This window comes from Hydra vulgaris, chromosome 02, assembly GCF_038396675.1.
Source record: "Hydra vulgaris chromosome 02, alternate assembly HydraT2T_AEP".
In the NCBI taxonomy this organism is placed as follows: domain Eukaryota; kingdom Metazoa; phylum Cnidaria; class Hydrozoa; order Anthoathecata; family Hydridae; genus Hydra; species Hydra vulgaris.
Genome location: NC_088921.1, coordinates 27,500,286 through 27,512,749, shown reverse-complemented (window position 1 = coordinate 27,512,749; position 12,464 = coordinate 27,500,286). Strand labels below are relative to the sequence as shown.

At 27.2% G+C, this 12,464-nt stretch overlaps 1 protein-coding gene across 2 annotated transcripts in view; it reads left to right on the top strand.

Annotated features, from left to right (window-relative positions):
* Positions 1-12,464, top strand: part of LOC136076853 (disintegrin and metalloproteinase domain-containing protein unc-71-like) — a 162,500-nt gene that overhangs the window by 51,299 nt on the left and 98,737 nt on the right. For both annotated transcript variants that reach the window (XM_065790460.1, XM_065790459.1), the window contains exon 10: positions 8,778-8,846. In XM_065790460.1, the coding sequence (XP_065646532.1) occupies positions 8,778-8,846 (69 nt within the window). The remainder of the gene's footprint in view (positions 1-8,777; positions 8,847-12,464) is intronic.

Genomic DNA, 12,464 nt, shown 5'->3' with positions numbered 1-12,464 from the left:
TCAGCAGTTAACATTGAGAGTGAAAGTAGCTCAAGTGCCTTGGATGGTGACGAATATCAGACTCCTCCTTAAAGATTTATCATTATTGTACAGCACAATCCGCAGAGAAAGGCGATCTGTTTGTGAAGCGCTGACTACAGCTGACAAGGTTGATTTCTCTCCTGATGATCTACTTCTTCTGCATTGGGATGGAAAGCACTTACCTGATATCACTGGTGGTCAAAAAAGAGTAGATAGAATTGCCATCCTTGTGACTGGTGGTGGGGTGGAAAAATTGCTGGGCGTTCCAAAGATTGATCGAGGTACAGGTGAGCAACAGGCTGATGCTTGTATGAAGGCTCTTAAAGATTGGAAAATTGGAAGAACTTGTTCAGGGACTGGTTTTTGACACTACTTCATCCAACACTGGTTTTAACATTGGTGCCTGCACAATAATAGAGCAGAATCTTGACCGCAATCTTATATGGATAGCATGCAGACACCATGTCTTTGAAGTCATGTTTTCCACCATTTTTTTGACTGCATTTGGAAGCAGTGGAGGACCTAAAGTTGGAATTTTTAACTATTTCCTGAAGCAATGGCCAGCAATCAACAAGGAGGTGTTAACTATAGGGAATGAAGAATTGTATAACTGTGATTTTTTTCTCAAACTCTGTGAAAAAATGGTAGTGTATTATGGTAAAGCAATTAAAGGTCAACAACCCAAGGATGATTACTTAAAACTCTTGAATTTGTACCTTATTTTTCTTGGAGGATCAACTGCAACATCGGAGTTGAATGTAAAGTTTCCGGCACCAAGTGCAACACACAATGCACGTTGGATAGCAAAAGCTATATATTGTATGAAGATATATTTGTTTCAGGATCAATTTGTTATTACTGCAAAGGATAAGAAAGGAATAACAGACATTTTGTGGCAAGGAATAACAGTCTTTTTGTGGCATTTATATGCGGACAGTTTTGGAATGAAGCTCCGTTAGCTGAACGAGCACCATTCAATGATGCCAAGCTTCTCCAACGAATTCGAGAATATCCAAATGGTACAATTGCAATTAATGCAGCAAAAGCTTTTCATCGCCATCTGTGGTATTTTTCTAAACATCTAATAGGATTAGCTTTCTTTGATTCCTGTGTCAACAACAACACCAAGAGAGACATGGCAAACAACCTGAAACAACAGCCAAACAGAAATCTATCAAAAGACTTGATGCTGCCACATTCAATTGTTACAGTACATTGTCTTCCTTTGTTACACATTACACCGCAGAACTTTTCGATCTAATTTTGAAGAATGGCAAAGAAAAAGCTGAATCATTTTTAATGAAAGCATCTTCAGAATGGAAAATGGATTCAACATATCTTGAAATGAAGCACAAGCTTCGTCAAATGAAGGTCGTCAACGATTGCGCGAAACGAGGCATAGCACTTATAACATCCTTTAACAAAAGCGTTAGGAAAGATGAAAACCAAAAGCAGTTTCTTCTTCGATTGGTTGATCTTCACCGGAAGGAATTTCCAGTTGCATCAAAGTCTACCCTGATGAAGATGACTGTTGAATGATGAAAACGATTGATCTATTATTGCTTAGTGTAATTACATAGTAGTACAGTACTATATTATTGTTTGTTTAACATTAAACATCCACAATCCACCACATAATAATAAATAATTGATAATAAATAATTAAAAAAATAATTTTTTTTTTTACTTTTTTAACCTCATTCCAAAATGTGACAAAACATGGCAACCCCTAAATATCATCCGATTTGGTTCAAATTTTGGAAAATAATTACTATTGTCATATAGAACAAGGGCAAGCTTGAGGAATAAAACTAAAGTTTTGAGCCTAAAAATTTTGCGTAAATTTATCAATTTTGATTGGCTCGCACATAATTTTGTAGAGAATTAAATTCTCTACAAAACTCATTAATTTTATACTGAGCAACAAATTTGAAATGATGAAAAAAGTTACTTCGAAATAAGATGACGTAAGAAAGCGAGTGTGCAAGTTTATTGAGATTAACCCAGAACTTTCCAAAAACGCAATTGTAAAACATTTTATGATGGAAAGTATTCCAAGATCTACGCTCTATAATATTCTAAAACGAAAAGACAACAACATATTACCCGAACAACAAGTTGGAAGCAGTAGGAAAGCAGTTAAGATGACAAAAAAGAAGATCAAACAATTGGAAAAAAAAATCTACCATCAACATGGAATCAGCCAAAGTTCTCTTGCTAAAAAATTCAATGTCAATCAATCATACATATGCAAAACGATAAAGCAGAAGACAATCATTCATTATCATAAAAAAATTAAGGCTCCAAAAAGAACTCCTGAACAACAATCTCTTTTTCGTCCAAAGTGCTCTAAATTAGTTGAAATTTTTCGAAAAAAACAAGTGATCATTGACGATGAATCATATTTTGGATTAAGTAATTGTAATATTTCAGAAAACAGTGGATTTTATTTATCAGATGTTACTACTACTCCAAATGATGTTAAATTAAAAAGAAAATCAAATTTGAACAAAAATGATTGGTTTGGGTTGCAATTTCTCCAAAGGGATTGTCAAAGCATTATGTTGCACCTTTCGGTCAAGCTGTCAATGAAAATGTGTACATAGACAAGTGTTTGAGATCATGTTTGCTCCCATTTATATAGACTGTTCATAAAGATGATGAAATAGTTTTTTGGCCTGACCTTGCATCATCTCATTACTCAAAAAAAGTTCTAGAATTTTTGAGGTCCGAAAATGTCGAATATGTGCCCAGAAGTCAAAATATTGCAAACATACCAGAATTGCGACCTATTGAAGATTTTTGGAATGAAATCAAAAGAGCAGTATATGCTAATTGTTGGGAAGCTAAAAATTTGATCCAACTGAGGAATCTTATCAACTACTACTTTAAACATGTCGACATTGAGCGCATACATTGACTTGGTAAGGAGAGTTTTACAAGAGTTGATACAGTTCGCAGACAAGGAATGTAAATTTGTAATTTTTTGTAATATTACTCTATGAACATTGTTTTTTTTAAAACATCGTTCAAAACTTAAAAAATAAGTCATCTTTCTAAAAATATTTTAGAATTTAATTTGTCCAGATTTTTTGGAATCACATGTTCGATTAGAATCTAGATTATTGATAATTAAATTATTGGTAATTAGAATCTAGATTATTGATAATTATTAATTATTATAATTATTATTGATTACCATTGTTAGCTTCAGCTTTAAATACAAATTATTTATTAAATTTAATTAAAAATTAATTTAAAATTACAAACAAACAGTAACTTCATTTTTTAATGGCTTCTTTAAAGTTTTAAACAAATATTAAACAGTCAACATTACGTCATCAAATACCCAATTGAATTGGAAGATGAAACAGGTTACAGAGCAGTTTTTAAATCTAGTGCAAATCTTAAATCTTTGCTAACTTCACACAAAAAAACCAAACTACCATCAAATAGCTATCCTGGAGTATACGTAATAGAATGCAACCGCAAACAAAAATACTTTTTTTATTCATATTTTTTAATAGTTAGCTATTATGTTTATATAAACAAGTGACTTATTATATTTATTATTATTATTGTTATTATTTTTGTTATCGTTATTGTTGTTTTATTATTATTCTAGTTTTTATGGTTATTACTATAAATACTATTTTTATTATTATCATTACTATTTTATAACCACTCTTAATTATATATAAAGATCTGTATTTTTGGTGTTTACTTAGATTAGTAAAATTACTATTTGTAAATATCCATGAAAATCTTTTTCAGAATATATGATTGATTGATTGATTTATTGATTTAAACTATAAACACAATGTATCTACACAAATGTAATTATAAATATTCTGCATTTCAATAAAAGATCACAATGTATCTACACAAATGTAATTATAAATATTCTGCATTTCAATAAAAGATTTCAATAAATTATACACGTTTAACTTGCAAAAAAATAAAGCAAAAGCATAAAGGAAGAAAATCATTACTGTTTCAGGGTGTCTGCCAATATTTTAAGTTGGATTTCCCTGACTTTTCCCTGAGATTTATTTATAAAAATGCTCTTTAACTGCAAAAATATAAATAATAACACAACCCACATTAAATGTATCAAGAGATATTCATAAAGCCAAATAAACTTTTAAATTATGTGCACCATATACAACTTATTCAAGTTATGTAAGTTTGATGAAGAGCTATTTTCCCTGATTTCTTCCTGATTTTTCTAAAATTTAACCTAATTTCCTTGATAATTCCCTGATTTTTTTTGCAGATATCTGAATTTTCTGACTTTTCCCTATTTTTCCTGATCTGGTTGACACCTTGTATTTGATGTCTTCATGTGCTAACGCTTGATACTACTCGACCTCCAATTTTACTGATATTTTTTTTTCTTGACGATGTGCCAGGTGATTTAAAAGTCATTTCAACAGTTTTGCACCTAATTTCTAATAATAAATAGGTATTAAAGCATTAAACTTACATTAAAAAGTAGTAGTATATTTATATATTATAGCTTACTCACAATATTGTGTTATCTCTATTTTACCTTTTTACATTGTTAGTTTTTTTCGTTCTTGATTACATTGTTACATCTAACATTATTATTCAATATAACTCTAACAATTAACTCAATCATGTCGCTTTTTATGTATGTAAAAATATAAAAAAAAAACTGAATAAATAATGATGATAAGAAAATTATGATTCAAAATTTATAGGCATAAATAAAAGGCAATGTTTAATCTACATATGGTTTAAACCCAGTCATGGAAAATAAATGTCAGATCAAACTCATAAAATAAGTATTAAATTGTAATCATTAAAAAGTAAACAAAGGAATAAAATATAAAAGAAAATGTAAAAACAAGTATAAACTTTAAAATCCAATACTCTGAAATGCTGACTAATGCAATAAAACATTGCAACAATAAAAACATTATATTTCAAGAAAAGTATATAAAATATCAAAAGTTAAGACAACTAAAAAAACCATCAAGTATTTTTATCTTACACTTTTAAGGCATGTTTTGCCTGAAGACCATTTCTGTCAGGAGCTTGCATTAGCCATTGCTTTATGGACCTCTTGACATCTGTATTACTTGCTCCGTTTTCATGTTTTTGAACTGCAACTGTTAAATTTAAAACAAGATATTTAGATGTAATCCACTTAATTACCACAAAACAATAGTCTATTAATTAACTTACTCTTGATTATGCAAGGAATTTATTTTAACTACACGGGAATGGTGCCACATTAACCATCTTATAGCCTGCTCCTACAAGAAAGTGCAGCAACATCAGCTGAGGATTTGGTTGGAGGATTTTCAGTATGCAGTTTTTTTAGTTAGTTTAAAAAGTCATCTCTTTGAGCAAGTCTCACATTAAGCTTAAAAAATAAAATTATTTTATGCCGCTTAACTTGAGATTTACCCATTTATATAAGTAAATGATATAAATATATACCTCTATATATTAATTTAACATTATGTTTATGTATATATATATAATTATGATATAATATATATATATATATATATATATATATATATATATATATATATATATATATATATATGTATATATATATATATATATATATATATATATATATATATATATATATATATATATTATAATAATATTATATTCATGTATTTATGTATATATGTAATTATATAAATACCTAAATATAATTATATGTATATAATTTACTTATACTATAAATGATATAAATATAAAATAAATGATATAAAGTTTAAATGATTTGAGATCCTTAAATCTAATGTTAAACTATTAGTATAACATTAACGAGTCATAGGTTATACCTTGTTGAAATATAACATTTGCCGAATGTTATAACCTATAACAATTTTCATTATTAAATAGTATAACCAATAAATGATTTGAGATCCTCAAAAAACATTTACTTACTTTTAAAATAAAATCAAATATTATGAAATGATGTAATATATTGTCAAAGGTTATACTATATTATATAGATTATATTATTTATTTTATATAAAATAAATAAAATAAAGTATAAATGGTTTGGCACCTCAAAAAACATTTACTTACTTTCAAAACAAAATCAAATATATGTGCCACTACAATTCGTTTTGCAATAAAAGATTTCTTATCATTTGTTAATGAATTCCAATAAAATTATAACAAATAGAAATCAATAAAAAGTAAAAAATAAACTGACATTTGTTAAAAAGTTGAATTTTTTTATCTTTATCTATTTTTTAATACAAACTTTTTAACTCTTCAAGATTTAATTTTAAAATTCTTCATAAAAATAAGCATGCGCAAACTCAATTTTTTTTTTCAATTACAAAAGTCGGCATGACTGCATAGTCAGCCGAACGTAAAACAAACATAGCCAACCATTAGAATATGAATGGCATCACTGGCGCAGTGGAACCGGTCATCAGTCAATGAATCCCATGCATGGACCAAGCAAGGAGAGTTTGCTGGGCTGGTGTTATGATAAATGCTGAAAGTTTTGGCACATATGCTACAGAAACTCCCCATGTCTATGTGAGTAATCATAGCTGGTACTATTTGCTGTCAGTACACAAAATTTTACTTCATGGCAAAAACTTACAGTACTGCCTATTGTTCAAATTTCAGAAGATGCGAAAGAATCCTATAGTGAAGATTTTTAAAAATTTTGCCTTTATCATGCCAGAAAATGTTCTCAATCAGCTACAAATGGGGATGTATTTCATACTCTTCTGTACAATTCTGATCCCTACATCACCAGCATTAGAACCTTACAGCAAAAATGTCCAAGAACTTGATGAAGATACTTTGCGGCATTTAAAAGTTGATCTATATTTTATTCGATAAAAACTCACTGTATAAAAATTGTTATCAATAAATTATTCTGAATATTTCTATAATAATCATTTTATCAACTCTTGAAAATGTTCATGGAAAAGTTGAAATATATGCAAATTAATTAATTACACACAACAATTAAAAAATCAAATTAATGAATCAATGAAGCCTAATATACGGAAAATGTTTGTTAAAAAGTTTAAAAAATATGTGTTTTTTGTCTAGAGATTAGTCGAAAGCTCGTGTAAATGTTTTTTTATATATAAATAAATTTAACACGAATATATTTTCCAATTAAATAAACATCTTTATGTATTTTTTGCTGTTTCGAATACTTTCAAAGTTTTATCACATAACTAAAAAAAACATGTTTAATTAATAATGAAATATAAATTGACAATTTTGAATTTTTTGATTTTTATTTACAAATTTTATGTTTAAATTTTTTTTTATATAAAGTATTTTTTTAGAAGCGTCATATACTACTTTACGTTTGTGCTAAATTTCAACACTTAATCTTTAGTAACAAAAAAGTTACTGATTTTTGATCCAAAACAGACCTTTATTTTCCACAGTTGGCTCGGGCCTCGGTCACTTACTAAATTCACTGATTTCCTGATAGTGTAACGCTGACATAATGCTTCTGTTTTGATCATGCAGAAGTTATTTTATTTTAAAGCGTGTTAATTACTTTAAAAATATCATGCGTCAAAACAAATTCATTTTATTTAAATTTGATTAACTTATTGAGTTAAAATGTTGTGCAATGCAGTGGTTAATCAAATCCTTTAGAGTCCCTTCTCTAACTAATTGTTGCTAATATATTATTAATACTAAATAATAATATAATATAAGACATTTAATAAATAAATAAGTTATTCAGTTTATAAATAACTTAAAGGCGCATAACATGTCTTACTTTTAAAGAAAGGCATCGTTATGTCCTTAATATAATTTATAAAGAATTTCTCTTATGAAGTTTTTTAACTTTAAAACTTTTAAATTTTTTTGTTTTTAAAATTTAATTTTAGTTAAATTCTTAGTTTTAATTCTTTTTCACTTATAAACACTCATTTGGTATGCAGAATATATTAAATTTATTTGATAATAATGACGATGATGATGATGATGATGATGATGATGATGATGATGATGATGATGATGATGATGATGATGATGATGATAATGATAATGATTATAATGATGATGAAGATGATGATGATGATGATGATAATGATGATGATAATGATGATGATGATGATGATGATGATGATGATGATGATGATGATGATGATGATGATGATGATGATGATGATGATGATGATGATAATGATGATGATGATGATGATGATATTTATAATATAAATTTAATTTGATTACAATTAATATATTATACAATATATTAATTAATAAAACAAATAAATTTTCAGTATGCAGTTTTTTTAGTTGGTTTTTCAATTTCACAGATATCTTTATTGTCTTAACACCAGCGATAAAGTTCTCTTAAGGAATAAAAGATATGTAGAAATACCATTATGGTATTTATTAACATGAAGGCACAAAAAGAAAAAAATTTGAATAGTCTCAATAAATCTTTTTTTTAATGCATTTTTTTGTTTTTTATTTGATTTTGAGTTAGTTAAATTTTACTCAAAAGTGAAATTATTTTCATTTATTTTTTTATTATTTTATTTAAATTTTTTCCATATTTTTATTTTTTGTTATAAAACCTGTACTTTTAAAAATTTTGTTTTTAAAAGTTTATATTTTATATCAGGAAAAAAAATGTTTCCTTGAATGTTTTGTTAAAATATTTAATAAACTATATTAATTCTTTGTATATTCGTATGTAGTTAGTTTTTTAGTTTTTATTGTTGCTTTTGAGTTTTTATCTTTTTTATTTTAAGCTTAATTATATGAAAAAGACTTCAAGGTTGATTGAGAGAGTCTTAAATGCATATTTTCAACTTGACAGGGTTTGTTATATATTTATTATTTATTGATTATCTAAACAAGTGTTTACATATAATAAATATGTATTTATTTATCTACTATATTATTATTTGTTTGTCTTGTTGTTTAAAGTTATTTACAACATTAAAACTTATGAAATAACTTTTACTTAACAAACTCCTGATATCATGACTTGATAAGACTTTAATAATATACTTTTAGTAAAAATTATAAAGTGCAATTATTATTGTTGATGAGTTGAATCATTAAAGAATTTAATTAATTTTTTTAATCTGCTAATAATTAACCTTATAAACATTAATGTAAAATACTTGCAGTTTTGGTCTTACTGTCCTAGCAGCACTTTTTTTACTGACTGAGCAACTTTAATAATTTTGATAATTGTTATGTAGTTTCATCATTTCCATGGGTAAAACCACATGTCTGTTTTTTAAATAAACTCCCTTAAAGTAAAGAATAATAAAGTTGAGAGTTGATAGAAAGTAAAAAAGAAAATTTAAGTGCAAGTAAGTTGTTGAATTGAAAAACAAATTTCTGTAGTGGTTAAGTAGTCACACCATAGAGTGTTTTGGGGTTTGTGGTGTGACTACTGACCAGATCTCATACAGACCACTAATTACCTACAATAATATAGAACTTTAAGAAGTACTGCTTTCAATTTAAAAATAGTTTAGATGTTTAGATATTTAGTTTCTAAATATCTATATTAATTTAGAGACCTTCATTTGAATAATATTGAAGGTCTCTGAAAAGTTACTGCCCCTTTATTTGTGCCTCGATCTACTACAAAGACCAGATCGAGGATAGGGCATTCAGCCATATCTCTTTTTTTCATTAAGAAACAACTTATAATTAGTTGCAACCCACACATAGATCAGTAGATAGATTAGAGGGGCACTGGTTTCTAGTAACACCTTCAACCGTTGATTATGTAAAAATAGGGCTATTTAGGCGTTTTTGGTGTGAAAATGTTTTTAACGTTTGCATTTTCAGATAGTTGGGTCTAAAGGTCTTATATGAGGTTAATCTTAGATCAAAACGAATTGTTAGAAAAATTTACAAGCATCTCAAAATGGCTGAAAATTGGACTTTTTAGACAAATGAACATTTTGCTTTTAGGTATATTTGAGCTCTGAATTACAACAAGCCATCTATATTTTGCCCATTTATTGCAGTCAGTAGTAGCTAATCAGAAAACTTATTTGTTAAGACATATGGATAAATAGAAAAATGATACGGTTAGTTTCATTTTGACGTATTTTAGCAATTTTAGGTTTTTTTCCAAAGTTAAGGAGGTTATTTTTTTCTCTAATTTATTACAAGTTAATAATAACCACTTTTTTTAGAGAAAACTTTCCAGAAAATTGTTCTAGAAAAAATGAGACACTTAATGAAAATGAGTAAAAAGTTATGGAGCTCTAAAGTAGTCTGTTTTTGACCATAAATTGAGGGGGCCACTGTGTCATGTTTCTAAGGCTATAATTTCTGAACTGTTGTACTTGGTGTAAAATTTCATATTTAACCTATCTACATAATGCACATAACAATATGTAAAAATCAGGAAAATCAAAGATGGTGACCCACAGGCTATTGGTTGAAATATAATGACTTGACCCAATAAAGAAATGTTACCATATATTTAACATTTAAGGTTTTTTTGTTCCCAAGCTAAAATCACCCCAATTCTTTGCAAAACATTTTTTTTTGATATAAGCATAAACATACAAAAGTTTGCACAATGCCTGTAAGCGTCAAAACTCAAACATCTAAAACTCCAGTGTACACCACTGTGTGTGTATATATATATATATATATATATATATATATATATATATGTATATATATATGTATATATATATATATATATATATATATATATATATTATATATATATATATATATATATGTATATATATATATATATATATATGTATATATGTATATATATATGTATATATATATATATGTATATATGTATATATATATGTATATATATATGTATATATATGTATATATGTATATATATATATATATATATATATATATATATATATATATATATATATATATATATATATATATATATATATATATATATATATATATATAAAATTAGTAGAAAATCACTTAAAAATTTTTCTCATTTTACACTGTGTTTCATCAATAAAGACTCATCAGAGATGATGAGTCTTTATTGATGAGACACAGTGTAAAATGAGAAAAATTTTTGTTAAGTGATTTTCTACTAATTTATAATTGCTCTGTTCTATTAAAAACATTGAGCACTCTATTTTGTAGAATACATTTTAAAATTGTTTATATATATATATAAATATATATATAACAATATTGCAATAATTGTTAGCAGTAAACAGCTGAGTTTTTTTGAGTCAAAATTCACTAGCCTCTGCAAATCCTAAGCTGTCACAAAAGAGAGATAAAATCAAAAAGAGGCTGCCTGTCCTCAGCCATCAAAAAGTTATACTAATAGTAACATTAGGCAAAAAAAAGAGTAATATTTAGGTAGGCATTTTTTAAATAGTTTAGATATTAATAAGAAAAGTTTCGGAAAACACTGTTGTAAGACTGTAAAATGCTGTCTGGACAACACAAATAATCGAGTAAGAAATGAATTTAGCAACAAATGTAGAAGCAATTTATATGTTTATTAGTGGATTAAGCTGTATCTTTGGATGGACACATTTGACGTGGCCTTGAAACTCAAGTAATAAATTTAAAAAAAATTTCTTCTAAAAATTTTTTTACTTTTGGGGAGAAACCAGACATATGCATGTGTAAATATAAGTCTTGCCTAGAGACAAAACTTATCTCAATTCAATTATAAAACAAAATTTTTTTTGGATCAGGTATAAGAGATAAGGCACTTATCAAAGACTTAAGGTAAGTTATTAGTGTTTTCTGAATTTAAGGAAGAGAGAGAAAAAAATTTTAACATTAAGTTTTGGCAATTAGCTGGAAGGAACAGAAAACATTCTAGGGTCAGAAAAAAGACACAAATTAAAGAGTAAAAAAAGGTAAGTTTAAGCAAGTGTTACAAAAAGATAAGTGATTGGTGTTGTTTGGAAAATGAGTCATAAAGTTCACTTCTTTTTTTTTTTTAACATCTTCACTTCCAACAAGACTGCAAGCAACCTCTATTAGAGTTGAAAGTTACTAGAAGAGAAAAGATGAAGTTTATACAGCAAGATAGTGATTGAAAGACATCTTAAAATATAGCAAATTATGTAAATTATGAAAGCAAGATAAAGGAAGCGAATTCCATAGAAACGATGTTTGAGGAAAAAAACTGGACAAATAAGAATTTAGAGCACTAAGGAACAGTCTCAGTAAAAGGATGAGACTTGATAGAATGACAAGTAACATGAAAATGAATTTTAGTAGATTGTACAGCAGTATTAATAGAAAAAGAAAGTGAAGCAACGTCATGATGATGGTTGGAGGTTGGCTGCAGGAGCAGGTCCAACTATGTTAACAATTCATTTTTGCACCTTATCTAAAAAAGTAAGAGCATCATTGGAAGATCCGCCACAGATATGGCAACAGTATTCCATACAAGGATGGATTTAAGATTTATAGAGATAAAGAATAGAATCCGGAGT